This window comes from Numenius arquata, chromosome 2 (genome assembly GCF_964106895.1).
Source record: "Numenius arquata chromosome 2, bNumArq3.hap1.1, whole genome shotgun sequence".
Classification (NCBI taxonomy): Eukaryota; Metazoa; Chordata; class Aves; order Charadriiformes; family Scolopacidae; genus Numenius; species Numenius arquata.
In genome coordinates this window covers 24,453,938-24,478,289 of record NC_133577.1, presented here as the reverse complement: position 1 = coordinate 24,478,289, position 24,352 = coordinate 24,453,938, and the positions used below count along the sequence as shown (strand labels likewise).

Sequence of the window (24,352 nt, the reverse complement as noted above, 5' to 3'; positions counted from 1 at the left end):
AACAAGAAGGCATAGTCAGAAAGAATGTATTTAGATATCCTATATTTCTTTTCTATGTATCTCACACAGGAAGTTTTTATTTACCGATTTGTTGGGAGTTTTGTTTGGGTGGGGTTTTTTTTAGTTTTATTTTACAATCAAATTCAGCTCTGACATTGATGTAGTTAATTTATGAAACATTCCAGTGTACTTCTTCGTTTCCCCCCGGTAATAAACACCTGGTGTCAAAATGATTTCAGAAGACAGCATAGGGACTCATATTTCTGTTCCAGGTTGAATTTGGTACTTTGTGCCAGCGCGTCGGCCGTTGCCGTGCTGGTGGAAGATACTGCACGTAAGAGCCCGCATTTCCCAATGCCAGAAACCCCACCGGTCCTGGGAGGGAGCCGTAGCTTTGAAAGCGTCTGTGGGACGCCTACAGCCCCGCGCCGATTTCGCTTCCCCCGTTCCTCACCCCGCAAGCGACGCGCTCTGAGCCCCCGAGGCGGTTGGGTCCCCCGTGCCGGAGCTAACCCCGCTTTGCTCCTCGGCTCCCAGCCGGCGCGCGAAACCACGATCCGGGACAGAATTCCTCCCCTCCTCCGGCTCCGGGCTGTGGGAGCGGGCCCCGGGGGTCCCGGCGGCGGGCGGGGTGGGCGGAGCCGTGCCGGGGTCGCCCCGGGGCGGGGAGGGCGGTGGGTCCCGCTAGCCCCCCGCGCAGCCATTGGCCCGGCCCGGCCCGGCCGGCCCCGCTGCCCGCGCTTATAGCGGCGGGACGGCGCCGTCGCGGGCCGGGAGCCGCCGGGATGCGCGCCGCGCAGAGCTGCCCGCGCTGGGCGCTGCTGGCCCTGGCGCTGCCCCTGGCTCTGCCCGCCGAGCGGCTGTCGCTGCTGCCCCACGGGGAGGAGAGCGGCGACGCCGCGCTGGAGGCCGGGGACGATGCGCGGTCGGCGGAGCTGGAGCTGAGCACGGCGCTGCGCTTCTACGGCGCCGCCGTCCGCTCCCTCTACGTGAGTGTGGGGCCGGGGAGGGCGCGGGGTCCCGCTCCGGGCTGCCGGAGGGTCGGAAAGGCTGTTTGGGACTTGTAGCCCCTCTCCGTGCTGCTGCCTGGGTGGGTGCGCGGTGGCGCTTGTTGGCTTTATGTCTGTTGTGTGAGCGCCGTGGTCAGAGGTCGGTTCAAAGAGCAGAATTGTCCCAATTGTGTTCAGTCAGATATCAGGCCGTGTTAATTACCTTCTCACGCTGTGGCTGTTGCGGATACTTTGCGATGCACGCTGTCTGGTCGAGGCAATACAACAGACAGCAGAAGTGTAAAGAGAATGTAATCAGTTATCCAGGGTGAACACCATCCCCAGGCGTTTTCTGTGTATGTGCCGCTAAGAAACACGCTCATCATGGTCTATAATTTGTGTGCTTCAGCACACAAAGTCACAAAACTGGAACTATGAGAGTCTAGCCTGACTTGTCCAAGACTTGTACCTCTTAGCACTGAGAGGGCTATTCTGCCCCTTAATGTCTTGTGTATTCTCAGATGTTCATTGCTCAAGGGTCTCCTGTGCAGGAGAAATCGGCCTCCAGAGCAATTGCAGGCTTTGAGCTCCAGGCAGACCTCAGCCATGTGTGCATGCCTTGTAGCAGAATCTGCATCCCAGAGTTGTGTGTGCATTTTTAAAACTAGTGGAGGACGTTTGGTATATGAAGGTGGGATCGAAGACAGATTGTCTGGAGCAGAGCTGCTCAAAAGCAGCCAAAAAAAAAAAAAGTTTAAAATGGCATTGTGTGTTCAGAAGGCTGCTAGAGTCTTGGCTGTTTTATCATTGCCTCTTTTCCCATGAAACCCCATCTAGGCTGGTAATTGAAGACACTAACTAGCATATTTAGAAAGGCCTTAGTAGGGAAGGTTCAGTGTGTTCAGTGCATTAATCTGATCAAGTTAAAACCCACTTCCATGTCCAAATAAACCAACATGCACCATGGGTCTAAGATGCAACTTTGGGGACTAATCTACATGGAAATGCTTGGGAAACTAGACCCCATGTGGCTGCAGTCATTCAAAAAATTCCATGCAGTTACCATGTACTTGAGTCCTTTTTATGGGTATTCACTGAAGATTTAACATGCCTACATTACGCTGAATTATACTAGTACTGCCACTTAAGTTGTGCTCTTTTTCATTGTCCACACTGCTCCTACCTAGATAAATCCTGAAATCACATCTGAAATCGAAAATTTTGAGAGGTTATGTCTGGGTGTTGTTAACTTAAGCTGGCAGTAAAGACAAAGTAATTCACAAGTATGAAGTAGAGTTCAGACTTCAGTTTGACTCTTAGATCATTGTCTTGTCTTCCGTACTCTAAGTTTGGTCACTGATTAGCCATCCCAAGTAAAAAATACACTTTTTGAAGCACAGACATAATCTTGAAAGATAGCCAGCTGTGTATCCAGTCACTGAGAAGCAAAGATAACAAGTAATGTGTCAGATAAGTGACAGAAAGGGGACAGTTTTCAAAGAGCAGTAAATTGGTTAACAGCAGTAGGTTTCTTTAATTTAATGACCTTGTTACTTGCCCACGTTGTAAAACAGGAACACTTCTAGTTAGTTTTTGTCTGTAAGAATACCCATACAGAGGCTGTTCCAGAATCACTTTTAGAGCCGTTGCAGCATGATTACTCAGTACTAAGGATGGGCAATTTTAATGTAGGCTGTCTGATAATGAATGCTATTTCAGTATCAGTCTACATAATATGCAGAGGCTTTTAACTTGCATTTAATCTGTCACAGGTATTGCAAAACAGAAGCACAGTACAAACTGTATGAGAGTAGGGAAAGGAGAAGTATATTTGTTAAGGAAAGGTATTGAGCAGTCTTAATTGCACCTTCAGAATACACCGTATTATTGTATATTGGCAGTGAGTCCTTATTAAGCTCTATGATGTTACTCAGTAAGCAGAATTTACTGAAGTATTGCTAGCTGATAGTAAATATTATCAAGCTGATACAATTAACATGTGGTATCAGTGGCAATACATCATAATACTTCAAGGAATTCCTGGATCAGGTTTTGAGTTGTGATAAAATACATTTTTCTGTATGGTTCACCAGGATAATGTGATAACCTTATCTTAATTCTTGAGTGATTGATTTTTGCAAATTTTGCCTTCAATCAGTTGAAAATTTATGTCGGTTTTCTATTTTTTCCAACAGTTGAGAAACTAAGTTGTCTGAGTTAGTTCTACACATGAATAAAAAGGCAAGGAGTTCTAAGGAACAATTGTTTAGTATCAACTTGTCATAAAATCCATGGCAACAGAACTTTTTTCTTTTCATAGACAGAAAAGAGAACTTTTATTTACTATAAGTGGAAACAGACTTTCACATAGTGAAATCTTCAGTATGGTGGTTTCCTATGCAAGTTTTATAACACTGAATCCTATCACTAATCCATGCTGATCTATTTGTTTTAATAGTACACTTTTATTAAGGCATTTTCAGTTTGCACTAGTGCTCACTGGTGTGGAAAAGCTAAAGGATTAGGGATTACTTCCTTTTAGGGAAGAATAGGAGTCCTTTAAGACAAGCTCGGATCAATTTGTTAATTGTTACTAATTTTAACTTCCTAAATTAGTAGTAGATCATGTTTATATTAGAAAATTTTGCTGCTTTAAGCCAACTGGCACTTCATTATACAAATGAATTCAACTTTTCTAAACTCTCTTACTCAGAAATGTTCAAGTACTCAAAATGCCTACTAAATGAACAGGGGAAAATACCTCATTTGTTGGAAAGTTTAATTTTTGTTATACACATATGGATACACTTTTTTGTTTCAACAGAAGTACTTTGTTACTTTGTACTTCCTTCTCCTCACTTGGTTTTTCAGGATGGACCTGTAATAGCGTATGTGTGATTTGTTCTGCTTGAAACCAGGAATGTATGTTAACTATGTGTGTAATCCAGAAGTTTAACATGCTAAAAATACATCTGTGTTAGTTCCCTGTCAAGTTAAATACTGTTATACCCTAAAAGGAAAGATGTACAGTACAGCTGGTCTTTAGACAACGCCCACCTGAGGCCTTTTTTCTTTTTTCCCCCCTTTCCCTTTTGACAGGAATGATACTTCAATGAAACTCAGTATTCACCCTGAATTACTTCTCTTTATTTTGGGATTCACAATTTAACCTATGTGTGTAACTTTAAAAGGAACATGGTAAAGTTAAATCATACTATTCACCATCTTTGTCAATATAAATGTATACTTAAATCGGAAAGCTAAAAACACTTTTTCCATAATGATAGATGTTCTTTCTCTACACTAAAAATCTCTTTGCAAAAGTTAACACTTTGTGTATTTATTTTCATTTTAATGGCTCGCAAATGTTTTCTGCATGATAGAGTACTTGCAATCAAACTTTCCCTCGACATTTAAAACTGAACTGTCTCATTTATAAACTACAAACAAATGAAAATGGGCTTGACTTTTTGCATCTCCTTAATAAAATGACTTGTTGCATTTAAGTTTTTAGCAAGATAGGAAATAAATGAATACTCAGAAGCATGGCCCTAACAGATGAAAAGAGGAAGGACAAATGTTAGGTCATTTCTCCTGGAGTCTACTTTGTTCTGTAGTATTAACTAGTCTTGATTGTATTTTCTCTTAATGTTATTTTAATCTCTGCCATAAATGGTGGACCATGCAGCCGCAAAGTCTGCACACACCAAATCTGATGAAGAGCATGGAATTTGTTTAAAATACTTCAAACACCACTCATCTCTCACAAGAGGATTGAGAGTGGGAGTAGGGGTGCTTGTGTACAAAAAGTATAAGCAAGAAGAAGGGAGGGAAAAACTTTTAATTTACTCTGAATTTATTACTTTAAAGGTGGAGTATGTCTCCTTGCTAAAATGTCTTAATGCCTACCATTTTCCCTACTATAATCTAGTGGTATAGCCTTATTGGTGGCTTTTAATTTTTAGGGTAAGTTTTAGCTTTGCTTTATGAGGATATGAAGCATTTTCTGGTGTACAGATGTTATAGACGTTCTGGGGACCTTTCTGGATGAGATCTGTTGCACGTCTGCCTGCAATTGCTACACTGGGGTAACCCATGCTATCTTGTTAGTTCTGTATTCTTAAAATTCATAGTTCATCTTAAGATCTGTAGCCACTGTTAAGTCAGAAATGATGAGAGGAAAAACAATCACAATTTTCCACCTCTCATCCCCCTTTCTAACATCACCTGCGTTCCCATCATGCTTGTGCATATTATATACTGCTTATATATCCTAGATATACATTCATGCATGAAGTCAACTTCCCATTTTTTCACATGATCTTAACTTTTTTAGTATTTTTCACTGTAGCAGCTAATGAAATACATTTACAAACAACATAGCATATGTCAATTTAAAGTAAATTCTGATACACTGTGTGAAATATTTGCTAAGTTTAGCTAATGGTTTTTGCTAACCATTATCCAGTTATATACCAAGCTGATTGCCCACTGGCCTGTGGCAGGGGCCATGCTCTGACCCCTTGGTAGCCACAGGAGGGTTCAAGGTATAGGTGTGTGCTGTATATGAAGGAGTGATTTGTAGCATGAGTTCCCATACTACACTTTTTCTGATTTGCTATACATAGTGCTAGTAATGGTGGTCCGGATTTTAAAAGATGTTGCCAAGACATGTATAACCAACATCCCTGACAGGCTTGCATAGCTCACAATTTCTCTGTGTCTTGAAGAATATATTTAGTATTGGCCTCCTTTTTTTTCCAGATGTACGTAGCAGAAAAGGGGAAGGAAAATTGGGAGACAATGAAAATGATCAGAGACAGGGAACAGCTCTTATACGGGGAGTGCATGAATGGGCTGGGTGTCTTCATTCTGAAGAAGAAATTATGTAGGGGGAGAGACTGGGTAGGATTTGACTGTACATCTCAATACAAAAACTAGGGGCCATCAAAGGAAGCTGGGAGCCTGAATGAAAACAAATAAAAGTAGGAGAGACCTCAGGGTATGAGTCACAGATCTGTGGATTTCCTTTTTAAGGGATTTTGTTGATGCATAAAGTTTATATGTGTTGAAGGGAAGACTTAACAAATACGTGAAGGAGATCCACTGAGGATGAATAAACGGTCAAACCACAGGGAATCCCTTGAGCTGAAGGTGTTTGGAGGCTGATTGGAGGAGTTTGTGCATGTCCTTCTCATGTTCTGCTGAATCTGTAAGCTACCAGGTATGGTTGGGGACGGGCAACTGGGCTAGATGGCCTTGTGGTCTGAGTCACGGTGGCCATTCTGACCCTCTTCCAAACATTCATAAAGATTGTGTAACATTGTGAATATCTTGACCACGTGAAGAGATCCAGCACCAGTTTGTTCTTCTTGGACTTGCAAGAATCCCTGTGAGTGAGAGAAGCCTGTGAGAAACTGTAGTTTTAGTTTCATAGCTTGTGGTGCCAGTTTTGGGACCTCTGTCCCTTTCTGAGTCATCTGCCTGTGTGGCAGCAGCTCTAGAGTGGTGAGTGCCTGGCTGCCTGCAGGTAGTCAGATGTGTCCTGTTATCAGGTAGTCAAACCCTTAGAAAGACACTTGTATGTGTCTGAATCATACTGTGACACACATCTGGAAGAAGGGCTTGGGACAAAAAGCTCTGTGTGAGCAGTTTATGCACTGCCTCGGGGCCTGACACCTGTAAGTCTTGCTTGCTGCTTCTGTGTGCGTGAGTCAGCTGTGGTTTGCCAAGGGAGTTTGGCTTTCACACTTGGTCATCTACCTGTATGTATATATTTATGTCATTTTTAGTCAGAGGTGGTCATCACTAGTCATCATCTCATTCACCAGTTAAATCTCACTGAGCCAGTACGTATGCATTTTCAGACCAAGAGTTTCCCTTATATATGTTAATGCTTATTTATGTATTTTTAAGAAATAGAGACAGTTTTCCATAGGATTGTGTCAGGGTACTCAGCTGTAAGGGAATTTACAGGGTGGCCTGTATCTGCTGTAAAATTCTGACTCCTAGCCTCTATAGCCTCTGGTATTGGAGCTGTGCTCACAGCACATCTCAAGAGTGAGCAGCGGCTTGTTGCAATCAACCTTGCACAGCAGCAGAGAAGTTCCTAGGAGGATGGTTGTAGTGAAGTGAAAATTAGAGCAGCCCTGGCCAGGCAGAGAGAAATCTGTAACCAAGCTATTACAATATTTAAGCATGGAGTAGTTTTTTGGGTGGGCGTCCATGTGTAGACCAGTTCTGTGCTCAGAAGTTCTTTCAGCTTCTGAGGCAGTGCTGTAGTAGCAAGGAAAGCTCAACTGACGCACTTGCATCCTGACTCCATAACCAGAGTTTCATGGAAATGACATAGCCTGTTGTGTCATGACTTGACACGAGAGAGCTGTACAGTTTCCCCCACCACCACTGTTTTTTTTTTGTTTTCCATTGACAGCAGACTTTCTTAGGAATGGGCAGCTTTCTAAGCTGTCCAGATTAAGCATCCTCCTCTGCCTTCATAGCACATTCCCAGGGGGTGTGCTATGACTTTGATACAGCTTCTCTGTAGTCCACTCTGCTTTACACCAGGTAAGAATCTAGATTGCTGCTTGACTGAAAAAGTAACTGTTGCAAATATTTTCTTCATCCTTACTATTGCCAGTCATGCTATTGTGAAACTGGTCTTCAGGAGAGTAAAAGGTGAAAGAGGGAAGAGCTTTTTGGTCATCTGGGAGGATCTGTACACAATTCTTGACAGACTCATGGAGGGGTTGCGCTGGGTCTTGGTCTAAGAAAGACTTGGAAACCTGTGACGTGGTGGTTTTGTATGTCTTTGTTAGAAGGGGCACCAAGTATCTTAAAATTAAATAGCTAAAATCTTTATCTAGGAAAAAAAGGTTGGTCCATCAGTAAAGTACACTTCTAGTTTTGGGCAACTGAGATTCCAGGACACCTGACATTGGATAGAACAAAAACTTGAAAAAATTCCATTACTTTACAAATACAAGGCCAACTTTTGATCAATTTCTTTCGGAAATGCAATGAAAATATTGTGATCTAGAGCACATAGGTGTGAGAGACAGCCGTATGAACAGTATCTATCTTACAATTTCTACCTTTTTATTAGGTTGTCACTAATGGGATTATTGCAGTGAATGAACCTTCAAGTGAAGAAAAATATCTTGGTCAATTCCCAGTCAGTTTTGGAGCTATTGCTCCTTTTATGGCTGACGTGGACACAACTGGTGGACGTGGAAATGTGTATTACAGAGAAGATTCATCTTCAGATGTTTTGCAACTTGCATCAGACTATATCAAAAGAGGTTTTCCTGAGACTACTTTTGATCCCAGCAGTGTTGTCATTGTTACCTGGAAGCTTGTGGCTCCTTATCAGGCACCGGGAGAAGATCATGCTTTGGAAGAAAAGGTGAATGTTAATCAGATCTTTAAGACATATTGGACACATGTTCAGCTGAAGTGTAACACCAGAACCTGTTGTTTTGAAGGCTTGAATTCCTTTGTATTTAAATGAGTCCTGTACAGTTAAGAAAGTATTTTGTTGTTGAAAAGGCTGTAGCAAAATTAAGTTTTCAGGATTTTTACTTTATTTTTATTTTACAGTATTTTATTCATTCAAAAGAAAATGCTTTAATCTACACAGTTGATATCTTTGTATTCCCTGAATGTTGTGTGATGTGGTAGGAACTGAAATAGTAGGATATCTTGCCCTCTGTGCAATATAACTCAGTTGGATTGCATTTCTCAACAGACTCTTAAGTCATTTTGATATCAAACTGTCTAAAATTTGGTAGGTTTATGGACTAATAGGAACTTCAGACTGTGAATCCCTTTTGGGACAGATGGCTTTGCGTTCACAAAAAGGTCATGCTTTGTAGCTGGTATTGAATGAAGAAGCAGTTAGGGGTTATTTTTTTGTATTACTTGCAAACCGTTTCCCTTTTTAAACCATGTTAGGTACTATTCTGCAAAGATATGTAATTTTATGCATCATAATTATCCCAGCTGATGAGCCGCTCACAATATATAAAGTTGAGAACATTATCACAACTTAGCAAATCTTATTTTGTCAAAGTTGAATTTCTTATGCCTAACCTGACACAACCATTGTGTTCACAGTAATGATTCTGCACCCTGGTAGCAATGAATAGCTGTTGTCTTGAAGGTTCCTACAGTATGTAGGAGCATTGTTACAGGAAAAGACACTTGCAGCAACATGAAACTTGAACTATTCTTTAAGTATTCTGTTTACAGAATTTTTCTATGTAGCCTAGCACATCACTTTTATTTTAAGGAGATGATATAGCATCCTTTGCACATTGCAGAACTCAGAATTCTTATGTTTTAGGCAGCCTCTCTGGCTATTTCCTAACAGATTAATTTACCATTGATAATGCTTTTTTTTTAGTGTTTATGCGTGCTAAAGCTAAAACTGTCTTAGCAAAACATAACCTTGCGTAATATTGATTTCTCCTAGGAAGTACATGATGCATTATGTGTGATGGAAATTCTGATTTTGACTTTGTGTTTTAAAAAATGTTATTCAGTTGTCTATCTTGATTATTTTCCCATGAGTAAGTGGATGTTAAATTTTTTCCACAGAGGAACACATTCCAGGCTGTTTTAGCCTCTTCTGACTCCAGTTCCTATGCTATTTTCCTTTATCCAGAAGATAGTTTGCAGTTCTATAGTACATATTCCAAGAATGATGATGGAAGGATTCCTGCTATGGTTGGCTTTAGTCAAGCCTCTACAAACTACTACTTTTGGGAAAAGCCAGGATCCTACAATGTCATTGCTAATGATGAAGACAGCATTAGAAACCTGTACAGGTATGCATCTTAGTTTGTATAAACTCCTCAAGAAAACAACAAGGAGTCCCGTGTTTTTCTTAATTGTAGCATGAGTCAATGAGAAAAAATAAGATCCCCTTGGCCATTGCATGAGAAATCGCAAACTCTGCCACTGATAAATATCCGCCCTCTTGAGGAATATAAGGACTTGGGTCTAATTTGTCAAAAGTCTGTAGTTCCATTGTCACTGGTATGAGCTGCTCTATACTTAGTCCTTCTAAAAATAAGACAACTTAAGACTTCAACTCTTTTTATTTTGAAAGAAGAAGTGAACAAGAAGGAAAGGAAATGAGTTAGAGGGTTCTAGTAAGTGTTAACAAGGTCTTTCTCGTTTGAATATTTCCTTCTGTTCCCATCAGCTTGGAGATAAGAAGGCTAGAAATTCTCAACAAAAGAGCTCTGGGAGTTGAGAAAAAATTCTACCCAAACTGTCAGGGGTGTTTTATACCTGAATAAACTGTATCTGTAGATGAGTATGTAGATAAGATAATTTGACAGTTTTGTCCTGATATTTCTCAGTGAAGGATAAAATTTTGTGAAGGGTAGAAATACCACACAACTTGTGCTTGATCATTTTGATTTGGCATATGCTTCCCTTTGATAGAAGCAGCAATGCTGGGAAACAAGGTGTCTGGGTGTTCGAGATTGGTAGCTCATCCAACAGTATTGTGCCTGCCAAGATCAGCAATGTTTTGGAGAACCTGGAGTCCAATGAACAAGACCAGGAGATGACTTCAAAACCTTTTATGTCAGACTATGGCTCCACTGAAATAAGACAGCAGTATGTCACCAGTAGTACGGACAGCACAGAAGAGGATCAACACCACGTTACATATAGTGTTCCTCAGCTAGCTGCAGAAGACTTTCTGACTTCATACCAAGATGTAACAGGAACACCTTCAACTGAGTCTTTTTACAGTCATCAAGATTTCCCAACAGCAAAAGCTCCACCTCGCCAGTTCCATGTCCAGCAGTTCCCCCCACAGCAACCCCAAGTCATAGATGTGGAAGAATTTGATGAAACTGGTATAGGTAAGGTCTTTTGTACAGCTTGGATGCTTCTAAGGTGGATAGGCTGCAAAGACCAGAGGTGTGCAAGAAATTGAACCACTAAAAGAATAATCTGTTTCCTTCTCACTACCTTCATACCTGAAAATCTGGACACATTTAATAAGTTTTTGTTATTCATCGAGGTAGTTAACTTGGATGTCATCTCAGATTCAGATCTCACCAATAAACTAGTGCTTCAGTCAAGTTCACAGGAGAGCACATTTACACTGTGTCTGTGGAACCTGAATCTCTCCTAAGGAGAGCTTCCTGTAGGGATAATTGTGTTCCTAAAGTCACTGTATTCTTAGCGGCAACTGATTTCCCCTTCTCTTTTGCCCAGGACTGGTGGTAAAGGTATGACCTTAAGTTTAATAGCTGCATTAAGTGGCTATTCCTGGTAGAGATTTTATGATCATTTCTACTGAAACCTGTCTTATTTCCTTTCATAGGTATGTTACTGAATACAGGTGATTTAACAAAGGTTGGGAATAGTAACTGTTGTAAAAATTGTTGGTTAGAGTTTCATGGCATTAAGTTTTATGAGGGTGGGATTAGTGGTTCTAACTTCTGAGGAAGTGTTTGTAGAAAATTCAAAACAGTGGGACTGACTGCTCAGATAGTAATTGTTTGTTGAAGGTGATGTGAAAATTGCTGTCTCCATGACATAGAGGGTAAACCAATTAGGATTACAGGGTGCATCAATAAGTGCATGGTCCTGGGTACTGTACTGATGAGTATTGTTCTGAGATTGAGAAGGCTCCTTTTTGCTTTGGCTTGAAAACAAGGACAGGTTACAATTATAGTGTATTTAGTTTCACCAAGACAGTTTAACTGATCTGTATTAATACAGATCTGCTGGAATCAATAGAATTGAACAGTTTTCTAATATCTGAAGCTCTGATGTTTTCTACAAAATAGTAGACTGTTACTTGCATATTGCAAGGTTAGCAAAAATCAACTGCAATTGTTTGTTTTCCTTAAAGAGAAAAAGAAAAAAACTAATCAAGTTAGTCTAGAGAGATTTTTAAACCGAACCAGGGATATGTGAGTACTATAGTAATTACATGAAGTGTGTCTGATCTTATTTTCTACAGTGTTTCGCTACCACACAGATGTCCAAGAGACCTGTGCTAACAACCGCCACCAGTGCTCTGTTCATGCTATTTGCAAAGATTATCCCAACGGATTTTGTTGCAGTTGTATTGCTGGTTACAAAGGAAATGGCAGACAATGTGTTGCAGAAGGTAACTTTTTTTGAAAATTAGGTACATATGCAGCAATTACTCATTTTTGAATGAGGCAATGTAGTTAAATACTTCTTGCAAGACTTACCTTTCAATACGTCTCAGTGATATTTTAAATAGTGAGCTATAATTTCTAAATTGGTGGGGGTTTTTTGAATGAAGTAAATGATTTTAGGTGGTCAATTGTACACATTATGCATTTTAACATGACTTTGTAGAAAAAAATAAGCTCTTACATAACTGACATAACTTAATAGATAGTGTAACTGTGTTTATTGCTAGAATTAGTTGTGAAGTTCCAACATGTTATAATCTGACTTGGTCCTCACTCTAGAAAAGGACAGTTCAAAGGGGATGAACAAATTAACTCTGATCATCAAACTAAAGAGTGTGGCTCCTCTTTGTCTGACTCTTAAGCTTCTTTACTATAGGGCTAATCTGCCAGATTTTTGTTAGATACCCATTTAAACTTTGTTCCTGTGTAAAATCCATAAAGGAATTTCTTATGTATACACTTGTAATCCTCATAGTGACTTGACTCAAAGAGTATAGATGCATTTCAACAACTAAAATAGCTGACTGCAGACTTTGTGCTTTATGAGACAGGAAAGCAAAATTTACCAGCTTTCAGTTTGTAAAATTGAATTTTCCAGAGAAAGAAAAGAAGGATCTGATGATAATGGAATTTGAATTTGCACATGCAAAATCATATACAGAAGAAAACTAGCAATCCAAAGTAGCTACTTCTGTAAAAAAATGGACAGTCTAAAAACGGTCAATTGTTTTGAATCAAGAAATAGAATAGGTTAGAGTGATAGGTCAATTATTCTAACACCTAATGGTGTTAGCCTTCTAATAGGGAATGAACAAATTTACATTCAGTAGGTTTTGATATGACACGTGATCTTTGAAAGAAGTCTGTGTGCCACTTCCTGCCAGAGAGACTGCGGCAGCTTAGTCTGTTTATGGAGTTATCCTTGTAGACAAAATTGTTAATTAGGGTAAAGGGCATCTCTTCAGGCAATTTTGGCCACTTAGTCATCTGTATAATGACAACACACACACATGCACGCCCGTATGTATGTATGTAAGCAAATTAACACTGTTTGTAGGCAGTTTGCTGTCTGTTGAATTCTGTGGGTATTTGTTTGCCATTTCTTTCAACGCTAATATCTTTTAACATAGTGAACGCCCTGAACACATTCCTTAGAGAGTATGTGAGAACCGTCATTTTGTTCTGATGCATTGTACTGATTTGCCAGGTTCTCCTCAGAGGGTCAACGGGAAGGTCAAAGGAAGAATCTTTGTAGGAAATAACCCTGTTCCAGTTACGTTCGAGAACACTGATCTCCACTCCTATGTTGTGATGAACCAGGGGCGCGCCTACACTGCTATCAGCACAATCCCAGAGACTTTGGGGTATTCCTTGCTGCCTCTTGCCTCTATTGGAGGTATCATAGGATGGATGTTTGCTGTGGAGCAGCAAGGATATAAAAATGGATTCAGCGTTACTGGTAACTTTTAAATTAAAATAATGTTAAAAAACATGCTGTGCTTTGTCTTGAGAGAAAAGAAATGTGTATTTAGAAGCAATATAGGTTGAAAACATGCTTATTCTGAGCTGCAAATTGATTGCCTGTAATCAAACTTCTCACCATTTTTCTTGTTTACAGTGTAGAGATATTGGGCTTTTTAATTTACCGTTGTTGCACTAGCACATAAGTCTGTTAGAAAGAAGAATGGCTCAGCCAGTTCCTGTGCAAGAAAGAGATTTTTAAAAAGGACCTAATTTTTTGGTACTAGAATGTACAGAGCTACTGAAAAAAAAGCTGCCCCTGCGTCTACAAGAGGTCTAACATGTTAATTGCCTGATTGTACCAACAGTGCAAAAGGGAAATGAAAATTAGATCTCATGAAGGTCTGAAGTTCTTAACAGAAGCAATTCCTGCATGAGATGCAAATGATTCTGTTAACTTATTTGAGGGAAACCCCAGTTCACAATTACAGCTTTTCATGAGAGTCTGAGGCCAAATCTGGTTGGTTGTGCTCATGAACTCAAGCTGTAGATCCAATCTGTTCTAGGAGAACATGTGTTTCTTTTTAAAATTTTATCCTCTACAGCCCTGTACTATGAATTTAGTTGAACATAACTATTTGTTTTGGGTTTTTCTTGGATTTGATGTGTTTGAAGTTTGTTCTGGAATTTACAACATATGTTTCACTTGGTTTTGATTTGGAAACACATGTACTTGACCTTTTTTCCTTTTTTTTTTTTTTTTCTTTTTTAACTCACTGTATTCCTGATGGAGGTTTCCCTGAAATATACATCTTCTTTGCCATTTTAGTTGGTAGGATAAGCCCTACTATTATTAGCTTTGTTGGGACTTTTTTTTTTAATTAAAAAAAACCCTGCTTCTTCAGACTTACTTGCAGTCCAGTGGGTTCAGTGCTTAATAAAAGACTTTCTTTGCAGTATCCAAAGATATTATCAGCATACCTTTGAAAGTATTTCTGTAGAAATCTGAAACAGTAGCAATTATGCTGCATCAAAGCTCACAGAAAATAATAATTTATATTTTATTTACTAGAAGCAATACTTTGAATAAGAGGATTCAGAAACCACTGTGAAGTGGTTTAACTAATACTGTTTCTTTAGGTGGTGAGTTTACACGGCAAACTGAAGTAACTTTTCTTGGCAACAATGAGAAGCTGGTTATAAAGCAGAAATTCAGTGGAATTGATGAACATGGTCACCTTACCATCAGCACAGAAATGGAAGGCAGAATACCTGAGATTCCATCTGGCGCGTCGGTCCATATAGAACCATACACTGAACTCTATCACACTTCTAGTTCTGGTAAGGTTTGCTGAGAATGAAATGATAAGAAAATATGCATTTCTCAGAGCAGAAAGTAACACAGTCTGAAAAATGTTATTTTATTCCCTTCTTAGTGAGTGTACTTAGGACCCTTTGATTTACAGAAAGTTGCTTTTTGCCTCTAAAGAACAGGTCCTGAAAGAAGGTGGATTTTGAGTGGGACAATGCAAATATTTCTAATCTTTTTATTGAAAAAAGTGAGTTTAACTTTCCCTAAACTGATGTTTGCAAAAGACTCTTGATTTCCCTTTCTATTGGCCTTTTTTACGCTGTTGATGGCAGTTGGACAAGTATCCTCAGTAGGAGCTATACTGGTGTACCTTCTTTGGTGATGGGCCAATGGATTGGATTAAGTCTTGTCCGATGAGACTGTGCAAACCAGTTATTTACCAGTATGTGTCACGTAAACTGCATTGCAATGGCTGTACCTTGTGATAGTAACAGCATTTGTCAGTATTATTTGAGCTGAATTTGAACAGCCGACCAGAAAATTAGGAGCCTTTTAATTCACTTACCAATTTCTCCATTGTCTCTTCCGTACTTCTCTCTCTCTCTCTTTCTTATCTTAGACTGAGATTTGGTAGAGAGTCATTCTTCATTTCACTATTTACACGGGAATCTCCCTTCTTTTGCTTCTGCGTGTTTCAACACAGCAAAAACAAAGTGAGGTTGGAGTGTTGCAGCCAGCCAGCCAGCCCAGCTGTCAAAAAGCAATAAAGAGGAAGCAGCCTGTGGTGCACTCTGGTGCACATGAATATTGGAGAGAGTACACTTTACCTCAAGGACGCACTTTGATTGTTTAAGATAGTAATGATGCAACTACACTATTTTCAGCTAACTTGTATCTGCTAAGGTCTGGCTTTGGTAGCCAATGATGAACCCCTCTTGCTGCTTTGCCTGTTGTTATGGACTGTGAGGATGAAGAGCTGGAGGCAGCAGGAAACTTCCACTTTGTGCTGAACCGCTTCAGGGTTTTGGAGGAGTTGTTTGGGCAGTGTGTGCTCTGTGGAACACCTGCCTTGGCAGAAATGCTGTCCCCATGGAGGAAGTCAGGGGCTGGAAGGAGGCATCCTTCAGGCTGGATTTGATTTACCAGTACTCAAATAGTTATTCTTCTATGTCATATACGATACACCATTACTTAGCAGAAATCCAGCTTTTGCCAGCCGTTGCAAGTGGATTGATGCAGGTGTGTTCTGGTGTCCATATGAAGAATAGTGGAGCTCTGAGGAGCTTTCTGTTTGTGGGAAGATCTGCAAGCCCAGATCTGCTCTGAAGAGTTTGGGTCACAATTTTTCACAATATATAAAACTGTTATGAAGCATGTAAGAGGTCTCAGATATGCATCTTCTTCGGGACCCTGTAAAAATGCAAGGCCAATAGACTACAATGACCTAAAAGTGGGCGTAGTTTCGTGCTGGTGAGGTGGCTCTTGTCCTTCTTAGCTTATAGACCCATTATGTAAATTCATCTAAAGAAACCTCTGAGTTTCCCGAGTTAAACTTTCCTTTCTTTACCTGGTAACCCACAAAGTAAAGTTAAATTTTTAAAATATGTCAAGATAAATTATATGACTCATTCCTCAAGGCTGCGATATCTGAGAAAGAGTAAGCCTAGTCAAGTGCCTGGAAATACGTCCCCTTTCATAGAAATTCCAAAGGCAAGAAACTATTTACGCTACTCATGCTGTATCCCAAGTCTACAGATAGCATTGGGCAGAGTATTTTTGCTCTCTGTTCTGATCAGCGTGTTTGTTGCCATGTTGCAGTGATCACTTCATCATCCACCAGGGAGTACACAGTGACAGAGCCAGAAAGGGATGGGGTTGCTTCCACGTACACAGGCGCCTATCAGTGGCGCCAGACCATCTCGTTTGATGAATGCATTCACGAAGACTCTCACCATGCTGCTTCTGCTACTCAGCAGCTCTCGGTGGACAGTGTGTTTGTCCTGTATAACCGAGATGAGCAGATTCTGCGATACGCTATGAGTAATTCCATCGGCCCCATCAGTGGTACGTATGAATTGGAAATCTTTCTTTTTCTGTTTTGTGAGTAATTTAGAGCAGGCTTCTCTATTCTTTTAGCCTGCCTTAGCTGGGTTTAATTAATGAGTTACATTAATTCGTTGCATTAGTCGGTAGAAGTCCAGGTCCATCAGTTAAGATGAGAAACAGGACTGTTGAAAGTTTGTTTTTTCACTTGGATAAGAGTATTTAAGTGATTATCTCCTCTTGAAATTCAGTGCAGTTTGTGCCTAATTCCTTGAAATAATCTCCATACCACCTTGAATCTATTGCTGCTCAGATACATGGAGTGTATCGTTTATCTTTACCTACTTTATAGTTCCTCTATTAATGAATTTTTTTATATTGTTAGAGCAGAGGACAAAAGAGTTGAATGAGATTTGCCATTGAAAGAGCTAGTTTCTGTAATTTATCTTGAAACATGGCATTTTATCTTTGGAAGGTAGGCAGCCTATGAACTGTATATTTTGGATGAGCTGTCCAAGTTTGCACTAAAATTAAAAAAAAAAAAAAAGCAAAGGAGCAATCTGGAAATGCACACCAGATGAGTACAAGAAAAGACCATGGTCACTTTTGTTTCTTACAGAGATAAAGTTCTACTAAATAAAATTAACAAACCAAGCTGTTAAGAATCGCATTTTAAGTCTAGTGTCAGTGGCTGGAAGTTTCATTATCTTTGTCAGTCCTGCTCTTTAGAGAGTTTTTTGTGGCTTCTCTGTTTTTTAACTCAGCAGTCCTTTGCACAAGTGACAAGGAATACAGGTGCTATTGCCATGTCTGAGATTCATGTCTTGTGTGTCGTCTGCAAGTCCCTTTCTTCCTGGTGCAAAAAGTATTCTCTTCCTTTGTTTCATGTACACTACAAGCAATCTCCTTCTGGGCCTTATCTGAGTGCTATTACTTGGATAGAGTCATCATGGCTAAATATGGTCTCTCTTGTCAGATGGTTCTGCTGATATTAACCGGAATCCTTGCTACACTGGTACCCATAACTGTGACACCAATGCGATATGTCGTCCAGGAACCGGAAACCGCTTCTTGTGTGAATGTTCGATTGGATTCCGTGGAGATGGAAATGTTTGTTATGGTATCAGAAAACTTTCATTACAAAATGACAGCTAATGTAGAATTTGTTTTGCTTGGAATGTATTGACCCTCAGGAATAGCCATTCCAGCAAAATGAACTGTCCGGAGGGGCTGGTTTTGGGAAAGATAGGTTAGAGGGATGCTGGGGTACCTGACATATCTCAATAATCAAAGTAAGCAAGTTTGACTGTCTTGAAGGGTCAAACTTGGATATGCTTTGCTAGCTTACAAAGCATCTTTCCTACCTAGTTTGTCTTTTCATGAAACCTATGGGAACTTAGCTGAAATTTACTGTAATGCAAGTTCTGGTTAACATGAGTCAACTAGGTTAAAAATTCTTTAGGGAGATAAGGAATGGCATAAGCACATGCGTACAGAGCACAGATATGTGGAATCCATTGCAGTCATCAATTTTTTCAAGATCTGCTTTGAAGATCCCTTCTGTTCAAGGAAACTTTTATTTCCTAGCTCTGTATTCTTAATGTATTTGGGCACAAATATTTGTTTTCAAGAGGTGAAGATGTGTATTAATGAAATATGCATCATTCCTATTAGTTGAGTTGTTTTTTAATAAAAAAAACCAAAACACAACCCTCCCCCCCACTCCAACCCTTAAATCAACTTGCAAATGAAAACAGCATCACAATATCCCTCTCACTCCTCTGGTGCTGTGAGTTGAGCAACAGTGGATTAGAGATATATATGGATAATGAAAGGGGAAGTCTTTCCTGAAGTTCATGCTCCTCCAGTAGTCATCACTGCTTCTCATCGCCTTGTAGGTTGCATTTTCTTTTTCTCAGTGGTTCCTCCTTCCTTTCTGATTGCCCGTCCCTTCGCCTTATTACTCCATTATAGAAACACTTATAGGTTTTTTTTCGGTGTAGATCAGTCAAGGACACAGTTACCTGAAAACTTATTTTCAGGGTACTGTAGTCTCTTCAGAGATATGGTCTATCAAAGATACGGTTTTAATATTCATGCCTGCTATTATTCAACAGCTGCACAGTTTCTGGTTTTTCTGACATCAGTATTAAATGCATCTTTCTAATAACTGAAATCCTTATAATACTCTAGACATTGATGAATGTTCAGAGCAGCCAGCTCTATGTGGCAGCAATGCAGTCTGCAATAACCAGCCGGGCACCTACCGCTGTGAGTGTGTTGAAGGATACCAGTTTGCAGCAGATGGGCGGACTTGTGTTGGTGAGTTTCACATTTCTTTAAAACACTGCCCACCAGCTTTCAGGCTGTGACTCATTTCAGAGACAGAAAACGGAGCTTCTAGGATCTGCACTGACTTCTAATGTGAGTTGAATTTAGGAGTTTATGCTGCAGTTATTGATTATAATCCACTATGTAACTGAAGAAGGTGCCTGAAGTACTTTCTTTTCATCTCATTAAAACTCCCCATTCAGAATGTTTCCAAATAGAAAGTGGAAATGATTATTGAATGCTTCTGTCCTTTCTGTACCATTATTTAGCTGTAGATTTCACATGGAAGTAAAATTCAAATTTGTAAAAGAAGAAAAATTAAAGCGAGCAGTTATTCATTTGTTGTTATTTCAGAGCATCTCACTTTCAAGATGAGGCAGGACTTTTTCTGCATTTTCTGTAGTCTTGCAATTTGGCTTTTTGGGGTCTTGGGTTTTGTTTCTTTATTATATCCATCCAGAATTAGATATAACAGATTATATTTTAGTTACAGATTCATCACTTGGATGATGCAGTGCACAGGTCTAAAACAGTGTGTCTTAACTATTGCAGGCTTATCCTTAAGTAATAGTTAATCATGCTGAAAGAGTTATAAATACAAATCATCTCACTTTCGAAATCTTTGACATTTGAAGGAGATCTAGCTGGTTTGTTAATGGACCACGAAAACTTCAAATTCGGTAGTTGTCACTGAATTAGTTATTTTTATTTAATTTAAAAACTTTTTTCTGGAGGAAGCCTGCTTTAATCTCTACTTGTACTAATGTTGCCCTGCTGAGCGTTATTTTTTCCTGCTTATTCTGTTTTGCACTAAAGTTGTAGAAATTCTACTTGGTAGCTGGCAGAACTGATTGTGTGGGAAGGGTATTAAAAGTGAATTTTCCATATAGAAAGAAAAACCATAAGCTTTAACCTCGACAACATTAAGCTGATTCTATTGGGTGTCAATTATATTGCAAATATCAAAAGCTAAATAAAAAAATTACAAATGGCAGATAAACAAGGGGTAATGACTCTACTGCTATAGCTGCAACTGCAGGACAGGCTATAGATTAAATTATTTATTTTTAGTTAGAATTTTTTTCTTCATTTGCAACCTGACAGTAATTCTGCATACCGACAAAACCTCTACACACTCTTCCAGTATGGTTGGACCAGTTACTGTTTCTTTTGAAAATAACTGATAACAACTGAGGATTATGTTTTCTTCTGCTGTGGCTGCTTCGTGGTGGAAGTTTAGTTACCCTTTGATCAGCTAATGCATTCAGGTTTTTCCTTGTTATAGCCAAGACTGTTCTTCATCTAAGACTGAGGAGCCTTCATCTTACAGCAGAAAGTTGTGTTACTTCCCTTAAGCGTGTGACTTTCCATGCTGTGTATTACATTCCATCATGAGCCCAGTTTCTCTGCTCTAGTAAGAATTACCATTCATGTCTGCTTACAGTGCACCCTAAGTCTCCCCTTTGTTGCAGAACAGTTGGAAAAAGCAACTTCTCCTACCAGGACACCGGAAGGAATTGTGTGAGATGTAGAAGAGCAGCTTATGTTCTTCCCATTATGTCCACCACTGCCCTTATGTCACTTAGATCTGAAAGGGAATGTTCTTCCCTGCAGCCATGACCTCGCTGGCTTCACTTGACTGCTTTCCCATGAAGCTGATGTGTCACACTTCTAACAAGTGCTAATTAATTACTTGCCCAGCTTGAAGGACTTCAGTTTGATCCCTTTCTTCAATCAAAACCAAACTTTGCATCTGTAAGACCAAAGAGAGGGAAGATGAACTCAAGTTTCCCAACAGATTGAAAATAAATGTCATGCTAATCTTGTTCCCCTTTCCACAGGGGAGGGTTTTATTACCTACAGACAACTTGGACCCCAGAAAGGGCAACAGCTACCCTTTTTGTGCTTTTACAGCTTGCCCTGGGATACCAACTCTGACTCGGCTTTTCTGGAACTGCAGCTTTTTCATACCAGCTCGGTGACTCACTGGATAGCTTTAGAAGAGAGTAGTAAATAAATCCTGTTCTCCTAGTTGTAGGCTGAGGAATAGGAGGACGTGGGGACTCCCTTCGAGCTCCAACTACAAATCTTATGCATTTATAAAGCAGTTCTCAATAGGTACTTTTGTAATCTAAAACTTACTTCATCAAACAGAACAGATATAAATTATTTTAACAATGATGTCATCTCCTCCAGAGAAATAAAAAAAAAAATAAATGGCTGTTTTCAGATCTGGCTCTGGCAGATTTTTATTATTTCTCTGCTGATACTGTGGTAGTTTCCATCTGTGTACTGTGATGAAAGGAGCATTGTAGAGTCTTGTCTTGGTCCCCTGTCAACTCCTCGTAAGAACTGCATAAAGAAAGCCTCAGTGGACTCTCTGTTACAGCAGCTGTTCCTAGTTATACATACTACAAATTTATCTATTTCCAGGCCCCAAATTTTTGTAGTATTTTGCCTCTTCCTATTTTAAATTCTTCTCTGACATAACAGGTAAGCATAGGCAGGGATCCAGTGACTGCCTGAAATAATTTGTGTGTAAAGCAGTGCAATGCCTTCAGAGTCACTGCTGTCAACAATGAGAAAGTTATGAAAAGGTGCAGGAATGGTCCCAGCTTCCACAGTTGGTCAAAAATCTCTCCAATAGTTGACAAATGTGTTTATCTTCTACTGATTGAGTCACAGCTTCTCTCTATTGCCAAGTGATGACAGCCCTGGGTCAGTGCTAGGTTAGTGTAGTGGGATATCTAGTAATTCCCAGTGCAGTGAACTGGCCACTTAGCTAACATGTGAGACATCTCTGAGATGCCTTACATTTCCTCATCCAGGACTCCTTTTTATAAATAAAACTGTCGTGGCTATTCAGATCTGTCACAGTAGTAGCCTTTCTGCCCTGTTCTGTATTAACAAACATTTATGAGGTGCTGAGGAGAGCGTAAAACATCAATAAGAAGATATAACACCAGTGAAAGGGGAGATCTTGGCAAACAAAACCCCAGCCCCCAAAACAAAAAAATCAGTTTCCTTGTTTCCTTTCTCTTCTGTATGCTTCCACGGCTGTCCTTCTCTTCCTGTAAACTTATTATGAGCTTCAGACTTTGTGAAGGAAAATTCAAATTTTCATCACCTCTCCTGTACTTCTAACCTGCAGCGGTTGAATACATCATAAACCATTGCCAGACAGGCACACACAACTGTGACATTCCTCAGCGCGCTCAGTGTGTGTACACTGGAGGGTCTGCCTACATCTGCACATGCCTCCCTGGCTTCTCCGGAGATGGGCGTGCCTGTGAGGGTGGGTAACACCACTTGTTTTGGGTTTTTTATACTCTATTGTACAACTTGGCTGGTCGTTGCCATGTCCTATAGTTACTTGTGATTTAAAGTAGGAAATGTCATAGTTTAAGTCCCTCAGGCAGGCATTACATTATGCTGTTTTCCATTCCTCCCCTCACTTTTGAGTTCACTCTTCACTATCACTTTCACTACAGAAAGTCTAAGATGAGCTAAATGCAAAAATTGCAGTAATTGAAGTTAGCAGACCAGATCTTCATCTGCTGGGACTGTTTGCACTGGATTGGTTTATATTACTAAGGTGGTGACACATAATGCTCAGACTACACAAAAAAGTTTTATTCTGTTTCATGTTAATTGGAGTGCAGTGGGGGAGCAGCTTTACCTAACTACATGTTGGAAACCTTGCTGGCCAAATCCTACTTCTCTTGCTGTGTTAAGTCTTTTGCTTGAGAAATATAGGCATATATTTCTAAAATATTGTGCAAGTTAATAATGTTAGTAACCCATTGGAATAGCAGAGTGCAGGGATTTGCTGAGAGCCAGAACCTAAAATACACACATGGGGTTTTTTTCTCCTTTGTACTTCTGTATAGATGTTCTTCCAGAAGTCTGTAATTCTAATCGGATATCCTAACATAAGCACCTGAAAGTAATACGGCAGGTTCGCACTTTGTCACTGTCATTTGTCTATTAGGTGGAACAATTATCTGAGATTGATCTTTTCTTTTACAGATGTAGATGAATGTCAACAGGGCCACTGTCATCCAGATGCTTTCTGCTACAACACTCCTGGGTCCTTCAGCTGCCAGTGTAAGGCAGGTTATCGTGGGGATGGTTTCCGGTGTGTGTTAGGAGGTAAAATTTTATAGTTCTTGAAAGTCGGACCAGAAACATAATTTGGGAATCGGAGAATATATGTTAATTTGGTTCCTCTTTGTAACAGACTGTGTATTGTCTTATTGGGGTCTTTATTCTTTCTCAAGTCTTTCAAGTTTTGAACCTCACCAAGCTTGTATCAAAATCTGTATCTTGACATCGCTTCTCCATGATATCCTCTTCAATGTCCTGTTTTATGTTTCGTTTGTTCTGTCCTCAGCAGTTCTTAGCCTCAAATTGATACTATCTTTTGAAGTTGCTTTTCATAACAGTTTCACTACAGATTGATTTGGTTTGCATAAACAGTAGGCACTTATCATAAAACATTTGGAACTGTTGGCAATGTAAATGGAATGCAACAATTATAGGAGAAAAGCGAAGGATGAGACCAAAGTACCTGCACTGTTGTCTTCAGTGGGATCTAGATGCCTCTGTGCCACATATAGGCAGCAAGAGTCCAGAAAGACTAATTCCGGTTTCTAACTAGCACTTAGTTATTTCTGTATTTACCCATCTTGTTCTCTGTTTAGCAGAAAGTTCTTTTCCCTCCCACACTTCTGTTCTTTCATTGTAGTTTGGTCCTTGAAGTATACAACTCCTGATCTCAAAGGTATGAAGGTATGCTTAAAAAAAAGAAAGTAAGGAACGCTGAAGGACAAAGTAGCACTGTTATAGTTACTCTAATTCAAAAGCGTGGCAAACCTATGGGACAGCCCTCAGGTTTTGCAGAATGGTGAATGCTTTCATCCAGGAAATAAACCCTAGCTTCTGGGTGTATTCAAACCCAGTTCTCCTGCTTCTAAGATTCTTGCTGCTGGGAAAAAGACCCTGTGCCTTTCAACAGA

General features: G+C 39.9%; 1 protein-coding gene across 1 annotated transcript in view; it reads left to right on the top strand.

Annotated features, from left to right (window-relative positions):
* The first annotated feature begins 778 nt into the window (after positions 1–778).
* NID1 (nidogen 1) overlaps positions 779–24,352 on the top strand; it is a 48,124-nt gene continuing 24,550 nt past the window's right edge. Inside the window, exons 1-12 of the mRNA XM_074162130.1 lie at positions 779–989; positions 8,095–8,394; positions 9,588–9,817; positions 10,443–10,870; positions 11,983–12,132; positions 13,395–13,646; positions 14,789–14,989; positions 16,779–17,024; positions 17,980–18,123; positions 19,197–19,325; positions 22,486–22,629; positions 23,364–23,486. Coding sequence (XP_074018231.1) covers positions 786–989; positions 8,095–8,394; positions 9,588–9,817; positions 10,443–10,870; positions 11,983–12,132; positions 13,395–13,646; positions 14,789–14,989; positions 16,779–17,024; positions 17,980–18,123; positions 19,197–19,325; positions 22,486–22,629; positions 23,364–23,486 — 2,551 coding nt within the window. The 5' untranslated portion in view covers positions 779–785. The remainder of the gene's footprint in view (positions 990–8,094; positions 8,395–9,587; positions 9,818–10,442; positions 10,871–11,982; positions 12,133–13,394; positions 13,647–14,788; positions 14,990–16,778; positions 17,025–17,979; positions 18,124–19,196; positions 19,326–22,485; positions 22,630–23,363; positions 23,487–24,352) is intronic.